General features: G+C 43.9%; 1 protein-coding gene across 2 annotated transcripts in view; it reads right to left on the bottom strand.

Moving 5' to 3' along the window:
- LOC147450158 (calcium uptake protein, mitochondrial-like) overlaps positions 1-23330 on the bottom strand; it is a 76501-nt gene that overhangs the window by 21551 nt on the left and 31620 nt on the right. For both annotated transcript variants that reach the window (XM_086519466.1, XM_086519465.1), the window contains one exon: positions 18652-18865. In XM_086519466.1, the coding sequence (XP_086375592.1) occupies positions 18652-18865 (214 nt within the window). The remainder of the gene's footprint in view (positions 1-18651; positions 18866-23330) is intronic.

The raw sequence follows: 23330 nt of genomic DNA, 5'->3' as shown, positions 1-23330 counted from the left end.
ATAGATATACAATCCATGTCAATATCCTGTTCGCAATCAGCATGATCTAGGCAATCTTCAAACTCATCAATATCGTCCTCTGCTTCGTCATCTGCATCCATGCTACTTAGCAAGTCATTATAACTTTGAAAAGGTTCATCAGGCACCCCCTCTGAAGGGTTACATGCATCACAAAGCTCTTCTATACTGCTATAACCTTCTTCTTCAGATTGGCCAAAAAACCATCAATTATGGAATCTGCTTCTGTGATAATAGAATCAACAAGCATATTGCTAGGAGCAACCATAGGTTCTTTAGCATCTTCAGGCTCATCCTCTGTTAGGTCCACAATCTCGGCCACTTCATTAGCTATTGTATATAATCACCTGTCGTAAATCTGCTGCCCTGCTCAGCTATAGTGTTGATAAATCCATTAGAAGCCTGTAGTGGTTCATCTTCTTGATAGACTTGTTGAGAGCATCCCATGCCAAGGTCAGTAGCTTGAAAAATTTTCGTTGTACAATCTAGCTCTTCACTAGAAGAACCATTATTCGAGGTACCTTCCATATGAGCAATCTTTGAAAAAAAATCGTATATGTCTGTTTCAGCATTAAATTCATTATTTACCTTTGATAGGTTGCTCAAAATATGGTCCTTTGAAGTTGAATCTGCTAATTCCAAAGCTGTATTTGTCTTGGCTTTACTTCTTGCAGAAATGTAATCCCAAAATTGATCATAATTAAGGAACTGCATCTGATCCCCTTCTTCTTTATAGAAAACAATCTAGCTTCATTCGTTAATCTCCTTCATTGCCAACTCGATAATCTTCGAGCTTTTGTGAACAAACCCATCTGCAAAATAGTCCCACTGCGTTGAATATGTTTCGGCCAGTTCTCGAACCTTATTAAACTCAGAGGTTACCACTTCTTCAAAGGTCGAAATCGTCCGATCTTCTGGAATTCCTCGGTTCTTCATCTCCGCTTTATAACATGCAAGGAGTCCATCTAGATCATGTCCTTGAAAATTTCAATACTGTTCATGTGCGGCACCAAGTGCCATCTCCACTGCATCATCAATCTGCTCTTTCATCTTCATGGCTTTTACTTCTCTGAACTAAGCCCAACATTTTTGACAGATTTGCAACTGCTAGATTTTTATCAGATCTATTGAAATTGTAATCTTCGATAAACTGCATCAACTCTGCTAGAATTTCCATCTTTACCTCCCATCCTGGCTCGTTTCGGGTCAGGTTCACCAAGAATGTCGAGGGATTTGTATTCGAAAGGTGAGCCGGGAAGGCACCAGACCCCTAGCTATGAGAGGTGCGAGGAAAAGAGTTGCAGCATACACAATTAATGGGAACAGAGCTTAAAACAGACAATCTACCTTAAACCAAATAAGCAACAGTATCCCTGTTTTAATCAAATTACAAGAATTGTCCCGGTTTAATCCAGGTGCTAATCAAGAAAATCGAAATTGAACTGCCTTTACTGCCTTCAGCTTTCCCGCCATGGCTTAGGAGCTTCGACTTCCAATGGCCTTGGGTGGTCCAACTCGGTTTAAGGTTACCGGGTTTGAACGGGCTCGGAGATTATGGCTTGGAGAGCTTAAGATTATGGTTATCAAGGCTAATTTTGCCTTAATGAAATTCGGGCTTTGGCTTAGGGCTCGTTCCGAGCTTAAGCTTGGTTAATGAGATTATGGACTCTTAGCTTAGAGCTTAAGATAAGATGGCTTCTGATTAAGATGTCTTATGATTAAGAGCTTAGGAAAATCGGCTTAAGCAAGATTAGGATGAGGCTCAGCTAAGAGAGCATAATGAAATCAAGAGCTTTTCTTGGTTTGGCTTATGCGGGCTTATGATAATTCGCCTTAGGCTTGGGTAATGAGATTAGGATTAGGCTTGGATTAGCTAACGAGAGTTTAATGAAATCGAGCTTAGGCTTGGCTTGGCTTAAGAGCTTAAGAAATCGAGCTTAAGTTTGGTTAATGAGAGCTTAATGAGATCAAGATTTGGCTTGGCTAATGAAAGCTTAATGACGCTTAGCTTGGGCTATGGAGCTTAAGAAATCAAGAGCTTTGCTTGGCTTGCTCCTAGAGAGAGCGCTCCAATGAAAAGGGAAGACAAAACCAAAAAAACTAAAGAGAGAGCCCAAGAGAGCCCCCCTTTCCCTTTATAGGTTGCATGGCTTTTTTTCTTGCTGAAAAGGGCCTACCCATTAGCGATGTAGCTAATGGGTACCCTCTCTATGACGTGGCAAGCTGTTTTTTCGACTTGCACACAAAGCGTCGCTACTGGTGCCGAACTGTTGCGCGAGGAGCTCCTGAGCATTTTTCGACTCTATGGCAAGCTCATCCGAGCTTCATGCTGCGCGCAACATCTCCCTCTCCCCTTCCTGCGCTCATCGGCTGCTGCTGCCCGCCATGGGGTTTCCCCTTTTCACACTATTTATAGTTTTTTTTTTAATTAAAACGGCCGGGCGGCTATGTTGAGGCTATTGGGCGGCCATAAGTTGAGGCCATTGGGCGGCCATAAATGGTGAATGGCCTTAGCTTGTTTAAGGGCACCACATTTGGTATACATATCGCCCAAGGCAATGCCGCTCATGACTTTATTTCCTAACATCCCTTGACTAGCAATATCTCCTTGATTTCTGTTGCCCGCTGTAATCGGCCTGTACAATCCAAAAAGGGCGGTAGACTTTACTTCAAACCTTGATTTAGCTTTCACCCATTATTAGTCGTCTATTCTACCTGTACTTTCAAGACACAACAAAGGCGAAAGGGATACACGCTACTAGATTGCACCTGTATGAGTAGACCGACACCAGATTGGCCCCTAACTTAGGCGCCCCTTTCGGTATTTCTTTATTGCTTAAAAGAGGGAATAAACACTGTGGTTCCCTACAAGCTGCCCCGCACAAGCTCGGCTGAATTTCAACTGTTCCAGCCCGATTTCGGCAGCATAACTGTACTAGGACCCTTCACAGTCAATATTCCCACGCATTGACTGACTTTCCCGACGCATACGGGCACTTAACAAAAACTGGCGAGAATCTGCAACACGCTGAATTCCCTGTTTTCTGCCCCAAAAATGCGCCAGATCACCTATACAGCGGTCCCCTCGCGTCCCCGAACCTCTTGGGGGTATTAGGGACCGTTTAGGACCAAAACCCTAAACCTGCAAAAATACACAGCAGGCTGTAATTCACTGTTTCCGGCTCCGTTTCGCGTGCCGGTCGCATCCGTAGCAAGTCCTCGAGCTCCCGCACCTGTAGGGCTACTTGCCCTTTGAATCGGACGAGATTTCTGGCGTGAAACCTCTCCGAATTCACCTGTACCTACGGGGGATTAGCCGCTAGCTAATCTAGTACCTGTGCAAGAGGCTCTTGCCTCGGCAATCGCGCATGAACCCACACAACTGTACATTGGTCAAATGAAAAGCCCACTAGAGGGGCATAACATACTGCCATAGGGGAGAGAGAGAGGGCAGTGCGTAGCGTGCAGGGCAACATTCCTGGCACCGCACTGTACATAGGAGGGAAAGCAAGCACTCCATAGCTCTTAACCTGTGACAAAAATCTGCAAATAAGCCCTTCTCCTCTCTAAAATCAGCGCCCCCTTCTCTTGCATGAGGAAAGTGCACCAGAAGGTGCCACTTGGCACATTTATAAGCATTTTCCCGTTTCGAGGCTGCCGCCTAAAAATCTCCCAACCGGTTGCCCAGTTGACTTCACGGCAGAGCAAGAAAATGTTCCCCTTGTCATTCCGGAGATAATGACGCAAACACATTTTCAGGTCCCAAAATAGCAGTTCCCTAAATTTTAGGAGATTTTGCCATTGTATCTTTCTAGGTCATCTGACCCCCTTTGTACACTGCAGCCACACCCAAAACTGAAATGTAGCCTCTGTAGCAAAGGATTCCACTTTGGCTAGTCAATGACCCCACTTTGGCTAACCATAGTCTTTGTCCAACCTTAGTGCTCTCTTGCCCTCAGGCATAGACTCCCTCTGGACAGTTCCACACTAGCTATGCAATGCAGGGCAGTTAGATTTCCCGAGGGGTGTTTCCAAAAAGTGAAAGTAAATAGATAATAAGAAAGAAATCAACAAAAAGGATAGATAGTAGTCACACGCTGGTGACATACCCCCCTCTTGAATTTTGAATGTCACCATAACTTTCAAGATGCAAGTATCAGTGTCTGTCAAGGCAAGGCATTAGATATAAAAAATGCTTCCGCATCGGCCCACATTTGGCATACATATCGGGCACCGCACTGCATTAAGCCTGTATACTGGCTCACTCGAAATACACTGCTAGTCGAGACTGGCCTTCAATTGCCGCCAATTCTACTTTGACAGCTCCATTTCCCAGAATCTGTCTGAAGCTCAAAAATTACCAGCTGAATTTGACTGATCAAGGTGACCAAGGCGGTTCAGAACCGGCCCCCGGTGATATACTTAAACTAGCCATATCTTGCCAACCGAAACCCCAATTGATAAATTGGAAAAGACCGACATGCTCTTGGAAATGAGCACTTCGGACCCATGCATTCCTATCATCTTTGACCTTTTATCAACAGGTGCTCAATCCGGTACGGATCTGCTACTGACTCAACTTAAAACTGTCATAGCTTCTTATCTGTAGCTCCGATTGACGAGCCGTAAAGACAGGCATGTAGAGCCCTTCAAGTACTTCATCTTTAATCAATAAAATCCCAGCTATGACCACTTCAAGCATACTCACTGTTTAGCATTACCAAGACATCTTTTGGCCCTTAGAGCCGCATCTGGCACACTTTTAGCTTAAAAATTGGTTAGTTAGCAAGCCCTTGTAACTGCTGAATAATCATGTAGGATTCAAATACACCTGATTGGCATCCCTTTGCTCATTTTCTTATCATGGAAGCGGAGCAGCACGACAGCGTGCTGTGTGTATAGACTCACTACTCCAAACGACGACGCTAGACCATATATCTAGAAGATGATCCACCAACGGCTCATAAATGTCAACCACCTAAACCAATCTCCAAACTGAGTGGTGGTGGTGATCTGGCCACGATGTCCACTAAACCACCGCCGCCCATATCCTGCCACGTGTCACTGCCCAGCCGAGAGAGTCCGTCCTGTGTGAACCAAACCAGACCATCTGTACTAACTGTGTGTCCTGTGAAAGTGACACTGTAGCCTGCTACAAGAGCAGAAGGCACGCACCTCCTCTTCATGGGCGGAGCACCTATTCAAAACACAAGAGAAGGTTGATAAAGCTGAAAAGTGGATCGAGGACGCAAAGAAAGAAAAAGATAAGATGCATGAAGCCACACCGACATCCACTATCATCAATATGACAATTGAGGAGGAGCAAAAGAGGAAGAGTAGAGCCCTTCATGTGCGTGTTACAGGTCTCAAAAGACACTGGAAAAGTAGATGAAGAAGTGCAAGAGCTCTTGAAGCGCATGGGTATTTCTGAACCCACACACGCAGGTGCTTGGAGAGTGGGCAAGAAGGGAAGTGATGAGACAAGAAGTCCCAAGGATACGTTTCCCTACGCTAGAAGCTAGGAAGGAATTCCTGAAGAAGAGACCAAGACTCAAGCAAACCGGTATATTTTTAGGTGATGACCTCACTCTAACATAAGTAGTACACATGCAAGAGTTGATGCCAAAGATCAAGGCAACGAGGGAGAAAGGAAAAAAGCATCTGTAAAATTAATATTTTTGGAAGCTCTTGTTACTTTTGTGCAGATAACAAGTGATAGTAGTGACGAACACGCCTCCGGAAGCATTTGGGAGCATAGAGATGGTGACATCCACTCTTTTGCAAGAAGCAGAACCCCATGCTTGAAATTTTGCTTGCAGAATTTTGTTTGAAAATACTCTTGGAAATTGTTTGAATTAGGATTGATCTGTATGTTTTGGTGTTGATTTGAGATTGTTTGATTCGGGCTTTTCTGGGAGGAGTATTGAAGAGAAAATTTGTGCCTGTTAATGTTTAACGGCGCGGACCGATGTTCTGGGGAGCGTTTCGTTGTAAGTTGGAAACCTCTGAACGACGCAGACAATGGTCTGGGGAGCATTTAGTTGTACTTGGAGCCTCCAAGCGACACATGGTGCAATCTAGGGAGTGTTTGGTTGTAGCAGTCCTCACGTCCATGGAGGGAGAGAGAGAGAGAGAGAGAGAGAGAGAGAGAGAGAGAGAGAGAGAGAGAGAGAGAGAGAGAGAGAGATGAAATGAAATGAAATGTTATATTAACGTCTTCAAAAGGCCAAAGTGACCTATGAGACCAAAAAGTTACAATGTGGTGTATCTGATACAAAGTCAGATTAACAAAATAATATAAATTAAACTAGGATAACAAAATATAAATACTGCGGAATCCTAAACTAAGCTGATAGGTGTGAAAGGTGAAAGCGTGAAAGCGTGAAATGTGTGAACTAAGCAGTACAATGTGTAGACAACATGGGAGGGAAGTAGAGATCCATCTTCATAGAGATCCATCTTCATATGCACTCTGGACGACAAAAAAGTATGGCTCGAATCCTTTGTTGTAGCCTCCTTCGAAACTGTGTAGCTCCTCTTCTCCATCGGGGTCCTGTAGATCTTTCTAGCTCCAATGCTCGGTCTTTGAGAATGCCAGTAGTGCGGGCACACCTCTCCATTGTTGGCTGCTCCTCTGTCTGTTCTTCTGGGTGTACAATATCTAGTGTAAAGAAATCTGCGATCTCTCTGGGGTTGTCTCTCTTGAGCTCTCCTCAGTAAAGTTTCTCTATGCCTGTGTAACTCAAGTAGATATAGCCCAAGATATCTCTGATCCTCATAACTCATGAGCCTAGGTAGAGGCCCAAAACCTTCTCTGAATAGACAATGAAAACGGCCTCGTATCTCATAGTACACTATGCAATGACATAAGTAATGTACCTCTGTCTCTGGCTCTAGATGGCATAAGCGGCATATCCTGCTATCTGTTGGTGTCCCTCTGAATCTTCCAATCTCAATCTCGAGCTGATGTGAGGACGTGCGTATCTGGCCAATGGCACAACGCAAACCATGAGAAAGATGCGTGTCCATATAGCTAGGTCAAATCACAAACCCATCCCCCGTGATCTGGAGAAGATGCTCTCTATAGAAATCCATCTTTGTGCCCAACTCCTGTATCAGCTCTATCCATGTCCTCCTCGTGTCCAGTTGGATCAGATCCTGACGAATGAATCTATTAATCTCTACCCGCGTCAGAGACCTCAAGGGTGCTTGTAGAGAGTATTGAAAAGGAGGCAACCTGTCCATGGTGAAACCATGTGTCTGAAACCATGATGCCATTTGTGCATACCAGCATGATGTATCCCCATTAAGAGCTAATTGTCTGGAGGACTCTAGAGCCACCCTGGCATATCTGTCTCTGGTAGTATCCCGCAGACTGTGTACAAAGGAGACTGATCTGGTAAGCGCCGCAATCTCCATAAGGGGGGCAGCTAATTCCGCTCGAATGATATCATGCGGTACCGAAGCCTTGGCTCTAATCAGCCGAGAGATCATAGATACCAGGGGCTTCTCCATACGCCTCCAACCATCCTGGCCTACAAAAGGTCCCCAAACCTGCACCCCATATAACATAGTAGAGGCAACCAAAGTATCAAAGAGCCATAACTTTGTCCTAGGTTTCTGGAACTGAACCTGCGAACACATCCTCTCCATTCCTCCCAGAGCCGCACTAGCTCTAGTTAGTCTAGTCTCTGCTGCTCTTCTCAAAGAAAATCTCGGCCCAGTAAAGACTACCCCCAATTTGTATACTCCACAATCTCCTGATCATATTTGAGAGTAGGTACTGATCTCCTGACCCATTGCGGTGTGGTGTTAAACACCATAACCGTAAGGTGCAGCGGAATGAATGTTTGCGCTTTGCTCAAGATTAGTGCTCCGATGTTAGGTGCAGCGGAATGAATGTTGTATTTTCTCAAGATTAGTGATCTTTATTGCTCAAGGTTTCTTTTAGTTCTTAGGGAAAGAGAGAGCTTTCCGTCTTATGGAGAGTGCTATGATCACGAACAAAGTGAGTGGATATTGTGCGTGCAAGTGAATGAGACTGAGAGAAGGAGAGAGAAGAGATACGACACCCGAGAGGTTGTAAAACCCTCCTCCAAAGGCCCCACTCTCGTCGGCGAGAGTGGTCTACTTTGATTGCACAAAGGTGTACAATGCGTATGCAATGGACTGATGCAATGGGACTATGCCGATGACGACGACGATGGTGACGACGACGACTTGATGGCTGAAATCTGAGATCTTCTAATTGCTGAATTCCGGGATTGTTTTGGTGGCTGAAAATGACTGTTTTGGCTGCGTTTTCATGGATGAAAATGGGGGGAACATCTGCAACAGTCTAGGGGCTGATCTTCTACTGTGTCATACGCTGAAAACTGCGAGAATCCAACTGCTGAATTCTGCTACTGCTGAGCTGGCGTTTTTGACAGGGCTGAAAAAACGCTGAATCTGCAATGATGCTGGCGTTTTTGTCGAGGGCTGAAAAATGTTGGCTGGGATATATCTGCTGAGGTTGGAAACGCCAGGCAAGAGGACTTGTAGGCGATGGCTAGCTGGGAGGAAAACGCCAAAGGGAAGGAGTGGATGGGAAGGTCTACTGCTGAAGGGGGATATTGTTGAGAAGTTGCCTGTTGAGCGGGAAGCTCCTGCTGCCTCTTCTGCCAGAAAGTGCTAACTTGGGTTTGCTTATATATTAACTTAGCAAAATTGCCCTACCTACTTTTGTGGGGAAGTCACTTAAAAATAATAAGTGAAAATAACCAATAAATAGGAAAATACGCTAAATGCACTGGAAAATTCCCCTAACTGATGCTAATGGATTCTGATGGGAATTCCGATGATCATGATGTGTGCAACCGGAGGATATGCATCTATGCTAAGTGACTGGACATGCACGGTCTACGAATAGACTCACAAAAGTGCCAAATCACTGCTAATCTAGACTTGACTGGACTGACTGAACCCTGCTGTGGTATAGCTTGTCCACGGACACATAGGGTTGAGATGTGTCACGTGATATCCCCTCCTTTTCAAAGTGAGGTACTGGTACCGAACTGTATGGCGTCGAGGGAGATCGCCAACAGCATCCGGAATCCTGGAAGGGACTCTTCGCCGGCCCACTCTGATGTGTGGGTCGTGCAGTACTTGAACTTCATAAAGGTCTGCAACGCTTGCTTCTTTGGGCCGCGCCGAAAGCGACTCAAAGTCTTATGTGGCTCCTTTGATGCTTCAACTTTGTCCAGAGTCCTGCTTCTTTCGTCTTCAAGAATCTCCATGGCTGAAAATTCCTGAAACCATCTCCAACACAAAACCATGAACATACCCATTCCATGTAAAGTGAAGGGGAAAAAATCTTGTCTTCTCTAAAGACTGTGCATGCAATGTAGATGAACATAGAGACTGAGTGACAACCCGTTCATCAAACACATGCAAACAATGAGATCGAATCTTTTCTGTTTGATCTAGAGCTATCAACTGTGGCAAATCACAATGGAAATACCCATGCTTGGTGCTCATACTATCATGTGATCTTTCGGAAACTGTGTCATGCCAAGAAAGAGACATGGAATGCGACTTCCTTACATACAAACTTTTCAGCTTTTCATGAACAATCTGCATACATTCGTACTCATCCATGAGAGAAACGTGCTCAACATTCAATATGTCATGCCTAGTAAAAGGGATCACATAACGATGCTGACTAAAATACAGGAAACCGTCACGAATGAAACACTCGAACAATGCGTGCGTATCAATCATGTGAACACATAATACTTCCTGTGATGGTTCTTTGGACCAAGGCTCGAGAGCCAAGATCGGTTCTTCGGGATCTATCGAATCTTCTTGTTGGGGATCTGTGGACCTCGACTCGAAAGCCAAGATCGGTTCTTTGTGATTGATCGAATCTACAGCGAGGTTAGCTTCGCTAGAAAAAGCATCCACTAACACATCATCCTTGTGAACAATCACATCATCTTCATGCAACTCATCATGCTTGTGAGAAATCACATCTTGATCATGCAAATCATCATGCTTGTCATCATGCTCATCATTATCATCCAAATGATCATGCTTAGCAATATCATTCAAATCATCATGCTTATCTTTGTCAATCAAATCATCATCATGCTTCACACAATCATGCAAATCTTGTGTATCATGCTTTGGAGAAGAAGAGACTGAAAGAGTCTTCTTTTCCTGATCCTCTTGCATCTGTGCCTGAGCTTGAGAAAAGAGTCGCAAGCGCTCTTCCCTTCTTGCTTTGATCTCGCGATCAAATTCTGCTTGTCTTGCTTTGTTCGCTGCTTGTCTTTTTGCTTCGGCTTCTACGTGTCTGCGTTCCATTTCTTTGAATTCACGATCAAATTTGGCTTGTCGTTCTTTGGCTTCCAAGAGTGCTTGCTCGTACTCACGCGCTATGGCTGCCATTCTTGCGGCATTTCTTGCTTCGCGTTGTAAATTCTGTTCCATAAACAACAGCTTCAACTCCTCCATTGGAGTTAATGCCATCGGTGTCATAGATGGGGAAGGGTCAGAAAAACCTCCTGGTGGGGAAAATTCTTCTTCACCTCTCTCATGCTCATCACCTCCAAGCGAAGTATCCATTCCGCTTCGAGTGATGACCATTCTGCAATCGTGGGTTCTTGTGGGTTCTTGAGATCTTGGGTTCTTAAGTCCACGAGGAACTTGGGTTCTTGCGGGTCTTGAGGTTCTTGAGGTCCTTGATTCGTGAGAATCTTGGGTTCTTGAGGTTCTTGAGGTTCTTGAGTCTTGAGGGTCTTGGGTTCTTGGGGTTCTTGATGTTTTCTTACGCTTGCAAATCGCGTTGAGAAGGATCTTCTCTTCACCCGAGTTCTACCCTTTTCTGCGGGCGCACCCCTTAGCGGCCTTGCGCTCACACCAAGGTTGCTTTTTCCCACCTCACGTCGATTGGCCGGCCGCTAAGTGCACAGTCCGCTCTCAATGAGTGAAAAGAGACACAAGGGGAGGCTAGACAAGCCCTTCTTTCTTGAGATTCCTGTCACTCTTCAACAAAACACGATTAGGAATCGCCACGCCCAAGTAAACTTGGGTTCGTGCGATCGCAACAAGCAAAAAAATTCTTGTGGTTCTTCCCTTGAGTAATGCAGAACACTTCCGAAGCTCTGATACCAATGTTAGGTGTAGCAGAATGAATGTTGTATTTTCTCAAGATTAGTGATCCTTATTGCTCAAGGTTCCTTTTAGTTCTTAGGGAAAGAGAGCTCTTTCCGTCTTATGGAGAGTGCTATGATCACGAACAAAGTGAGTGGATATTGTGCGTGCAAGTGAATGAGACTGAGAGAAGGAGAGAGAAGAGATACGACACCCGAGAGGTTGTAAAACCCTCCTCCGAAGGCCCCACTCTCGTCGGCGAGAGTGGTCTACTTTGATTGCACAAAGGTGTACAATGCGTATGCAATGGACTGATGCAATGGGACTATGCCGATGACAACGACGATGGTGACGACGACGACTTGATGGCTGAAATCTGAGATCTTCTAATCGCTGAATTCCGGGACTGTTTCGGTGGCTGAAAATGACTGTTTTGGCTGCGTTTTCATGGCTGAAAATGGGGGGAACATCTGCAACCGTCTAGGGGCTGATCTTCTACTGCGTCATAGACTGAAAACTGCGAGAGTCCAACTGCTGAATTCTGCTACTGCTGAGCTGGCGTTTTTGACAGGGCTGAAAAAACGCTGAATCTGCAATTATGCTGGCGTTTTTGTCAAGGGCTGAAAAACGTTGGCTGGGATGTATCTGCTAAGGTTGGAAACGCCAGGCAAGAGGACTTGTAGGCGATGGCTAGCTGGGAGGAAAACGCCAAAGAGAAGGAGTGGATGGCGAGGGTCTACTGCTGAGGGGGGGTACTGCTGAGAAGTTGCCTGTTGAGCGAGAAGCTCTTGCTGCCTCTTCTGCCAGAAAGTGCTAACTTGGGTTTGCTTATATATTAACTTAGCAAAATTGCCCTACCTACTTTTGTTGGAAAGTCACTTAAAAATAATAAGTGAAAATAACCAATAAATAGGAAAATAGGCTAAATGCACTGGAAAATTCCCCTAACTGATGCTAATGGATTCTAATGGGAATTCCGATGATCATGCTGTGTGCAACCGTAGGATATGCATCTATGCTAAGTGACTGGACATGCACGGTCTACGAATAGACTCACAAAAGTGCCAGATCACTGCTAATCTAGACTTGACTGGACTGACTAAACCCTGCTGTGGTATAGCTTGTCCACGGACACATAGGGTTGGGATGTGTCACGTGACATCCGAACTGTGCTTAAGGTTCTTTTGTTCTTATGGAAGGGAGAGCCTTCCGTTCTTAACGAGAGAGTGCTATGATCACGAACAAAGTGAGTGGACACTGGGCGTACAAGTGTATGAGACTGAGAGAGAGAGAGAGAGAGAGAGAGAGAGAGAGAGAGAGAGAGAGAGAGAGAGAGACGACACCAGAGACGTTGTAAAACTCTCCTCCGAAGGCCCCACTCGAGTCGGCGAGAGTGGTCTATTATTGATTGCACAAACTGGTACAATGCGGATGCATGTGACTAATGCAAGTCTAGGCTATGACGGTGACGACGACGGGGATGGCGAGACCGACCTAAGGGCTGAAATCTGCAACCTTTTATCTGCTGTCCCAAAACGCTATGGGCTGAAATCTGTTGTTGCCGAAAATGCTATGGAAAACGATGATTTTGCTGGTCTTTAAGGCTGAAAATTTGCATCTACTGTAGGGCTGAAAACTGATGTTCTTTGATGTTCTTTGGCTGAATCTGCTGGTCTTTTAGGGCTAAATCTGCAAGTCTTCATTGCTGAAAATCGCCAAGGCTGAAAGCTGTAAAGGCTGAAAATCTACAAACGCTAGAATCTCCAAAAACGCTAGGGCTGCAGATCTTCAAAAACGCTAGGTGCTGGGGTATGTATGGCGACGACCTCCTGTTGAAAACGCTAGGGATGGGATCTTGCTTGGAGGGGAAACCATGAGAAGTTGTCTGTTGAGCTTGGCTCCTGTTGCCTCTTCTGCCATTTAGTGCTAGTTTAGGTTTGCTTATATACATACTTACTCAATTTGCCCTACCTACTTTCCAACAAAAGTCACTTAAAAATAATAAGTGAAAAATGTCAAAAATAGGTAAATAGGCGAAATGCACTAGAAAATTCCCCTGAAGGATTCTGATGGGAATGCTTATGATCATGATGTGTGCAACCAGAGGATATGCATCTACACTAAGTGTCTGGGCATGCACGGTCTATGAATAGACTCACAAAAGTGCCAGATCACTTCTAATCTAGGCTGACTGGAGTAACTGAACCCTGATCATGTTGTAGCTTGTCCACGGACGCATAGGGTTGGATGTGTCACGTGACAATAACCTTGGTTTTACCTAGGTTTACACACAATCCACTATCCTCTGCAAAACTGCGTAGTGCATCCAACTGTCGTTGCATACCTTCTGGTGAGTCAGATATCAACACAATATCATCAGCATATAGCAACAATGGGATCCACGTCCCTGCCAGTTGGGCACCCTTGTCACCCTCTCTGTCAATGTAATCAGACATCTCATCAACATACATACCAAATAGAGTAGGAGACAATGGGCAGCCCTGTTTCATTCCAATAGTAGAGTGAACTAAATCAGATACCCCTTCCGGAGTGCGTACATGTCCCATCACTGATCTGTACAAAGCCATGATCCCCCAAATCACCTCGATGGGCACCCCCATCTCCTGTAGTCTGCGCATCAATCGAGCTCTTGGTACCATGTCAAATGCTTTGCGAAAATCCACAAAGCTACAATACATCAATCTCCCATGTGCTCTGCCCTCCTCAATGATGGCCCTAAGTGTCAGAATATGATCAAGAGTGGAGAAACCCCTCTTGAAGCCGGCCTAACCCTTTGCTCGTACACCCTCGCCCTCTGCCCAATTACTCAAGTGTTGCTCCAGAATAGATGCATACAACCGTCCCAATGTGTGTCCAACCATAATAGTGCGGTAGTTCCCAGGCTCTGTAGGGTCACCAGCCTTGAAGATGGGCACAATATTAGACAACCTCCGAGTCTCAAGTAATCCCTCACACATGGCATGATTGAACAACACTGCGAGAACTTCCATCAGCATATCCCTGGCATGTATAAAGTGCTCCGCTACTAGACCGTCATGATCATATGCCTTCCCGGTTCTCATCCTATCGATGGCCCTTTGTACCATCTCAGATGTAAAGAAAGTGCTCGTAGCTGGGCAAGGCTTGGTAGGGTCTGGAAGGGGTTCAGTCCAGGAACCATATATAATGATGTCGCATATTGGCCCCACACATCAGGTGAAGTAATCACTGGGGGAGGGGAGTGCTCATTGGAGAGTCGCCATGCCTCTCCTAAGTCCCTACTCAAGAACAGCTGATATAAGTCTCGCTCCATCTGAGCTAGGTAAGCTCGCTTCTTCCGTCGCACAAGGCGTCGGAAAGCAATCCGAGACTGTCTGTAGGTGATGACTCCTAAAAGAAGATCCCTCTGAAGTTGGGCTCTCATCTCTCTGCACTCCTCATCATACCAACTATTATGGGACATGCTCCCAGAATGTCGTCGTCTCTTGCCAGGCTGAGTGTGTGGGTATGCCACTGATGCAGCCCCATCAGTGTCTCAGTCAGTAGAGTGGTGCACTCTTCCACTGAGAGGCCTGTACCATTTGTGTGCCTCCAATAGACGGTCCCAAATCTCCTCTATATAAACGAAATCAATCTCTAGAGTAAATGTATAGCGGGTGTGTGACCTGCCTCCTAATGTCTGGGTTGTACTATACTGAAATTTAACGGACAATGTCAAGAGAGCATGATCTACTGCTATGCCCACTGGCCTGGCTCCCACTGTGAAATCCTGAATGCAGGGAACAAAGCTCAGTTGTGTCATAACATAATCCATTGTACTGGCCCCATGTCTGTGTGGAAAGCATGTGAAACCGGCTGCTCCAGGAAATCGTTGTAAGCCATTAAGTATGGCTAATCCATGTGTAGTCGTCATTTCCATGAGGTATCTCCCATACTCCGTCTGCTCTCTGTCATCTGAGCATTTGTCAAGTCCCAACTCACCCACATCCAGCTCTCTAAGCATCTCATCTGAAGTGTCGTAGAAGACTGTCTGCGAGTTGCCCGTTCGGGCATTGAAGTCCTTGAGGAGAATGATATCACCATTCCTAGAAAACTCCCATATGTCATCATCTAGTATAGAGAAAGGCGCCTGCCCTCTGGATGCAGCATACATTGATGTACTGGGAGGAAAGTAACAAATGGCAATATATAGGAATCGACCTGTATCAGCTCTCAGTCTCACCCACAGATATCTAGCATGATTATCTCTTCGTACAATATGCAATAATGGTTGTAGTTCATCTCTGAATAGCACTACTACTCGAGTCTCTTGAACCTCTACTCCCATGCTCAAATCTCGCATTTTTCCTGTGAGCTGTCTCCCATCTGTATCCCACCACATGTGGCATCACCTGTGTAGGGGCCTGATGAGTCTCTGAGAAGAATACAATATCCATGTCTTTGAAACTGTCCTCAAATGCACCCACGTCCAACCTCATACACCCATTACAATTCCAGGTACCCATCTTCAATGTGGTCCCATAGGTCTCGCACCGTCATGCAGTGCGCCGCTCTAAAATCACCACCCGTCCATCTCTGTAGAAGGCTATCTTTCCCTTCTCCCTTGCCATTGTAATCTCTGGCATTACCTCTCTCATATGTGCGAGCTGTGAGAGAGGTAGGTCATCCCCGAGGAAAATACCTGTCTTTTTGAGAGTAGCCCTCTTCCTCAAGAATTCCTTCTTCTCTTCCAACGAGGGGAAGCGTAGTATGAGAGCTCTCCCCTTTGAAGACTCTCCCGTGCCATCACTTTTCTTACCTACCCTCCATGCCTTTGTGTGCAAATGCTTCTCCATCCCCATCATGGATGTAAGGCTTGTGACCTCTTTCTCCACATTGTTTATGTCCTTGAGACCGGTCACTCTCACATGCAGTGCTCGCATCCGCCTTCTTTGTTCCTCTTCGAGGGTCATGTTGATAAGCGTCGGTGTACAGGGAGTTTCTTGACCTTTCCCTTTCTTGGCGATCTCGATCCATTTTTCGGCCTCGTCCGCCTTTTTCTGTGTCCTTGTTATCATCTCCGCCCATGAAGATGCCTTTGCCACACTCAGTTTCTCTTCCTCTATGATCATCCTCACCTGTTCCTTGATTTCCTTGATTTCATCTATTACCGAGGGCTGAAATTCGCCTTTCTCTAGTCCACTGCTTACTCTATCAGCAAGCTCCTGTTTACGGGCTGAGACTTCCTTTCTGAGTGTCCGTATCTCGGCGTTTGGGTTCTCCTGTTTGAGGGCTAAGACTTCTTCTTTGAGTGTCTATATTTCTGCGTTAAGGCTCTCTTTCTCCTTCTTTCATTGTGCGCCTTCATTGAAGACCATCTGAAGGAGGTTGGCCTTCTCCTTCCACCATCCTTCCATCTCCGTTTTCCACTCCTTCATTTCCCTCTCCATCTGTGCCATCCGCTTGTTCGTGAGCATGAAGGTTTCCTTTGCTCCCGACTTGCAAACAGTTGAGACATTGACGGCTTCCGTGTCCTATGCAGGGGAGATTGCTTCCATGTTTTGTCGTTCAAGAGATGTATCGGGCTCACTTACCATTTCGCACACAAAATTTCCCATTGAATCATACGCGTATGATGTCGCATATGATGCCCAACTGAGCTACCCGTATGATGTCCATAGAGAGAGAGAGAGAGAGAGAGAGAGAGAGAGAGAGAGAGAGAGAGAGAGAGGGGGGGGGCTATGCTCTTGCATCAAGAGACTTGCTATTGTCTTGCTTTTGGGCTTGCAGAGAGAGAGAGAGAGAGAGAGAGAGAGAGAGAGAGAGAGAGAGAGTTTTAACGTCATAGAAAACTATCCCAAGAGACCTCAAAGATCTAGCCGACAAGGGGGAGAGAGAGAGAGCTTGAAACTTTAAGAGAGTTGCTGAAAACTTGAATGTACAGGGCTGCTACTGGTAAAATAGCAAAATGGAGAGAGAAAACGGGATCCTTGAGGTAGAGAAGATGGTAGAGGTAGAAGGAAATGAGAGTGAGCGTAGAGGCTTCATGGACTAGGAAATTTCAGCAAAGAACGCAATGCTCATATGAGGGAAAGGGGCTATTTTTATAAATAAAGTTGCCTCTTGGATAAGGAGGTTATGGAGTAGCATTGAAACAAGTGTCTAGCCACTAGTATAAAAAGGTGAATCATCTTTGACAAGTGTCTCGAGTGTCTGGCCACTTGTCTAAAAAGGTGAATCCTCTTTGACTAGTTTCTCAACTGTTTTGCCACTTGTCTAAAGTGTTCTTCCATGTGTCTCAAGTGTCTTGCCACTCGTCTAAAAAGGTGAGTTATTTTGATGAGTGTTCTTACACATGTTTCAAGTTTTATTTCTTGTGGAACACTCCTAGATCCTTCTACCCTTCGTCTTCTAAGAGCTTCTAGAACTTTCTAGAATCTTGAGTGAAGAGTTGTTAAAAAAAAGAGAGAAACATCAATATGGGTATCAAATGAAAGCTTTTTCCAAGTACAACATAATTCTAGCTTTAGAACATCAACCCAAGATGCTTACAGAGAGATAAACATATTTAATGCAATCAAACCACATGTATGCACATTGACAGTCTTTCATGATCATGCCATCTTATTGATTGTAGCTGTCTTTTTTGGCGGATCTAGCCACACTCCAAGGCATTAATCCTTTCCATGTGTGAGTATGACCCTAATATGCTAGAGTTACAAGCCACAAGCGCCACTTTTAGGTTAGCTAGGTGGGAGTGTGCATTATCTATGTTCTAACCCACTGCATGGGTCCACCATAACCTATGACTACTCAAATGCACTTATCTAGCTACCTTTTCTTTTAAATAACGAGAACAAATTTATAACTTGATATAAATTAGCAAAAAGAATATAAATTTCTCTATTCGTTTCTATTGAGTTGTGACAAAAATAGATAAGTACAACCACCTTATAAGGTGCAAGATTCCTAAAAGGAAAAGTATTGCACATTCTATTAGCTTCAAAAGCTAGAGTGATGAGCTCTTGATATAACCTTTCTAAGTTCCAACTTAGCTGGATGGAATTGCTTTCTTGGCTGAGCTGAATTTCCTATCAGTCAATGAATGAGAAGAGGAAAACAGGTCATTCTCTAGTCCTAAGTATGGTATCATACAGCCTGCAACAATAGTGAAAATAGTAAATTTCTAGGTGTGTGTGTGTAAATGTGTGTTTGTGCAAAGTACTTAAATTTCCTAATGTGTCACATTTATACAGGGTGGTCTGCTGCTTCTCTGGGAAATTTGGTAACAGAATATTTTTGTTAGACCGTTTCATTTACAAACCTTTGATATGAACTTTTGATAATCCTAAGAACAGAATTATGTAAAAGTAATTTACACCACAGAAAATTCATACACAATCAGTACCACCCATACAAAGAATAGTGCACATTGTATTGCACTAGCATAACATTGCATGCTTCCTGTTGAAACATTAAATAACATTGTAAGAAAAAAGCATTATAAACTGAAGCATTTACCTCTTCATGCAATTCTTTCAAGAACTGCTCAAAGTCTTCGTGCCTTAAAAGCTTTTTTCCGTCTTTCCCAAAGAAAAACTCTACGAGTCCACAATCCTCTACACTCCCATCTACCTTCAAGCCAGTACGAAGGCCATCATATTGACGCACATTCTTTCGAGTATGAGCTCTCATTGAATCCACAACCCTTTGAAACTCCTCTCTGTCTATTCTCCTGAGATAAATATTCTCATGGTTAGGAAAACAAATATAAAAGAACTTCCACAAAGGAAGAATCAAAAGCTGTTCCATTAGAAGAGTGCACCTCCAAAAATGTAGGTATAACCCATGACTTCAAAATAGAGGTATTTTATTTTGAAAAATAAATAAATTTTAACAGAATTATATTTATAAAAGGGGTTTTTTATTACAATTTAAAAAAAAAAACCGTAAGTTTTCATATCATGTATAGGGGGTTTTTTAATACACTTTGAACGCACGTGATATATTTGAAGTAGGTGAACCCCCTGAGGACAGTAGTAAATGACCTACAATTTGTAGACAGTTTTAAAAAATAGTAGGAAGGCGTTGTCACAGCCTGCTGGTTACTAAGGAAACAAGTTCCTTGCACTCTCTAAGGGGAAAAGGACACCTAATTTTTGCTGGTGTGTTTCCATTGCTAGGGTTCTTTTCCCTCGAGAACGTCATCCTCCTTGAGTAATTGGTCCCGAACAATTAGGACAAAAACACCTCATACATTATCACCAAGTCTCTTGGATTCTTAGGCTAAAGGAAGACTTAACATTATTTTGGCACTTGGTGTGTGCACCTCACCACCACCTTGCAGGAGAGAATGGTTCTTCATCCTTGGTGTGGTTCAATGTAATGGAATTGGCCTATTTAACTTGAGAGTAGCGGAAATTAATGAAAGTACTTTTGAGAAATGACTTTGTGAGCATAGCGGGTAAACATAGTTGAAGATAGCAACATAATCATAGCAATTAGTTAACTTGGCATGAACAATACTTTTGCAAGAGAGAGAATTTAGAAAACATGACAACAGTTGAGGACCGGATTTATGTGGAGCCAGTCTCCCCTCCAATAGGCATTTGTATTATGATTTCTCCCATTAAGAGAGACTTGTTACAATACAATCTTTGTGTTCCTTGTGACCTAGGTGATGCAATAAAGATGGAAAGCTTCATGCATCACCAACATAACATAAACTTGAAGAAAGCTTTAACTATCCCAAGCCTCAGTCCCAAGACCTCAAACACCTTCGAAGGTGGAGAGAGCTAGCAGGGAATGACGGTAGGGAAGAGGAAGAACAAACATTTCGTAGGAGAATGAATTAGTTCCTCACTTATCATAACTCTTGTTGCTAGCATACATAATAGCATAGTAATGAAGAAGAAGGAGATGGCAAGCTTAAGCATTGAAGCATGGCTCTTGGTTGGATTTGCACTCCATATCCAAGAGTGTTGGTGTAGGCTCTCAACCTCTACTTGCTTGGAGAAGGAGAGGGAGCTCTTGCACTTTGCATAGCACACAATGAGAGTGTTTGTGAGTGTGTGTGGGTGAGTATACCCCCTAAGCAACCCCCCTCCTTGCTAGGTCGACCCCCTCTTCTAGCTCATCATTGAAGCTCATTGGCGCATGCCAAGCCTAGCCAATCACAAGCTTCAGTCATTTCTAGCAATAGGTGTAGTCTTGGGACAAGTGTCCCCCTTTCCCCTTTGAGAGAGAGGACTTGATAAATGCAAAAACAATTAGATAATTGTTGTAAATTATCATTGGACCCCTTTTAATCCTAGCCAATAGAGTTCAAGCACCTCATGGAGGTAACATGGGTAGGGGCTTGACATGTGTCCCTGTTGCCTCTTTAAGCTTGGGATTTCCTTGAGAGTGTGTGTGTGTTCTCTCTCTAGCCCCTAAGAAAAGGGCTCGCCCCCCTCTTTGTAGAGATCTTTTTGACCTTTGGTGCTCAAGCACCTTGGTCATCAAGCATGACTAAGCACTTGGACTAGGAGTGTTCCCACAAGCATCTCAGGCAAGCATGTCAAAGCACCTCAAGCACCGTAATCATGCAGCAAGTCAAGTACCTCAAGCACCTTAATCAAGCACCTCAAGCACGACAAGCACCTCGAGTTTAGGCCGGGTTCCCACCTCAAGCTCAGACCTAGGTTACCTAAGGTCAAAGGACTTTTACACACATTATTGGAGGTCTTCAATGAAGCTAACCCTAAGCTCTTATGCTCCATTGGTTAGCTTTGCTCTTTGATAGACCATCTCTCATTTGGGCCCCTTTAGCATTGGCTCCGTGTTGAGATAGATCTATAAGCATATATCTATATCTTAACACTTGTTCCCGTTCATTCTCCCACATTAAGTGATCAATTTAATATGAGAAAATCATTTGGGTTGGTTAGATATTAGATTTTATGACATTAGCTCTCTCTTGAAATCATAGTCGTCCTCGACTATGAGGTAGAAGAGATAAATCCTTAGTCATTAGTCAATTTTATTTAGCGGGTAGAGGATCTCTTTTTATTCTACGACATCTTTCCAAGATGGATGACTAATCCATTTGGTGCTTGGGAGACATAGCTGTCGCAAGCATGTATGCTCTTTAGTCCATTTCATTCTCCAAAAGTAGAGTGACAAATTCTACTTGGTGTTTGAGAGACGTCGTCATCACAAACATGATTCTAAGCATGCATACTAGTTAAATTTGTGCACATTTAAAAAGAGGACTAGTCTTATAAGACAAAAACATGAGTCATTTAAAAGAAATTTGTACATTTGCTTACTCTAATGTAGCATTGTAAGCATTGACAAGGTTTATACTATCCTTAAGCTGTATTCCTTGCATCCATCTAGCATCTTCAAAAGGATAATTTTTTATCTTAATAAGATACCGTCGGATAATCTTACCATGTCGTAGTACCTTGTCTTCATGCAAAAGAACAGCTTCGGATTGTAGCACCTCTTCTTGGTCTTCAACTTCGGGAGGGTCTTCAATAATTGGTTTAGTTGATGGCTCTCCTTTGTAGGGCTTAAGTAGGCTTACATGAAAGGCATTGTGTATGAGCCAATGGTTGGGCAACTTGAGTTGATAAGCCGTCTCATTGATGGGCTTCAAGATTTGGAAAGGACCATAGTATCTTTTTGCTAGTTTAGCATAATACTTTTGATGGCATGTAGGATTTTTCCCCGTTGTTTGCTTTAATCGAGCCTCAAGAAACTTGAGTAAGACCCAATCATTTTCTTTGAACATTAAGGCTCTTGTGTGCCTATGAGCAGCAGCTTTTTGCCTTTGTTGAGAGATGGATATAGCCTCCCTAATCTTTTGAAAAGATTCTTATAAGTCACGGCTATACTCATCGGCGGCGAAGATCTTCCCATGTACTTTGAGTAGCAAGGGACTTTTAGGTCTTCCCTCAATGATCTCAAAAGGTGCTTTTCCCGTAGAAGTATGTACAGTATTATTGTAGGCATACTCTACAAGAGGTAAGTACTTTTCCCATTGTGAGCGTTGATCTACTTCGGTAACATAAGTCTTAAGTAGATCGAGTATCGTGAGATTGGCTATCTCACTTTGGCCATCCGTTCCTTTCCAGAAATTACTGGTCATTCTAGGATCTCTATATGACACGATGGATGTGGGTAATCCATGGTGCTTGAAAATCTGAGATATGAAGAGAGTTGCCATTTGATGTGCCTTAATAGTCTTTTTGACAGGAATAAAATGTGCTTGCTTACTAAACCTGTCAACTATTGTCTATATTCCTGTATTCCCATGGATAGACTTGGGTAATCCAAAGATGAAATCCATGGATATACTCTCCCATGGTGAATTTGCAATAGGCAATGGCTGGAGTAATCTAGGTTGCTTCCCTCTATCATACTTGGTCTTTTGGCATATTACACATTTTGAAACATACTCTTGTATGTCCACTTTCATGGTAGGCTAATAGAAGTACGTCTACTCCTCGGAGAGTAGGTTGAATACCTCTATGCTCCGCATATGGAGGAGCATGGGATTCATACATAACTTTCTCACGAAGGGAATGGGTAACATATAGCCTATTGCCGTGGAGAAGATAACCATCCTGCAAGGTGAATGGTTCCTCTTTCTTCCCCAAAGCAAGGACTGACATTATGTCTCTAAAGTCAGGGTCAGTAGCATACTCATCTATCATAGAGGATAGATCATTGTGAGTAGCTATAGATACCGCATTAACTTTGGGTCGTCGTGAAAGTGCATCGACCACTTGATTGTGCTTACTAGCTATGTAAGTAATATGGAAATTAAATTGCGAAAGAAAATTTGCCCACCTCATTTGTTTGTCGGAAAGCTTGGTTTGCGTCATGAAATACTTGAGACTTTGGTGGTCGGTTCGTAGGATAAATGGAGTCCCCAATAGGTAGTGCTTCCATGTGTCTAGGGCATGTAGAACAGCTAAAAGCTCTTTCTCATAAATGCCCAAGACTCGTTCATCAATATTGAGCCTTCGGCTCTCATATGCTATGGCATGCCCTTCTTGAAGCAAAACTGCTCCAAGGCAATCACCACAAGCATCACATTGGACCTCAAATGGCTTTGAGAGATCCGGAAGCATGAGGACTGGTTGGGAAGTAAGCTTCTCTTTGAGCTTTTCAAAAGCATTTTGCTCCTTAGCAGTCCACACAAACTTAAC

Source organism: Adiantum capillus-veneris, chromosome 9 (assembly GCF_014529385.1).
Source record: "Adiantum capillus-veneris isolate H3 chromosome 9, ASM1452938v2, whole genome shotgun sequence".
Taxonomy (NCBI): Eukaryota; Viridiplantae; Streptophyta; class Polypodiopsida; order Polypodiales; family Pteridaceae; genus Adiantum; species Adiantum capillus-veneris.
The sequence above is the reverse complement of the archived record's forward strand: the minus strand, read 5'-3'. Positions and strand labels throughout refer to the sequence as shown.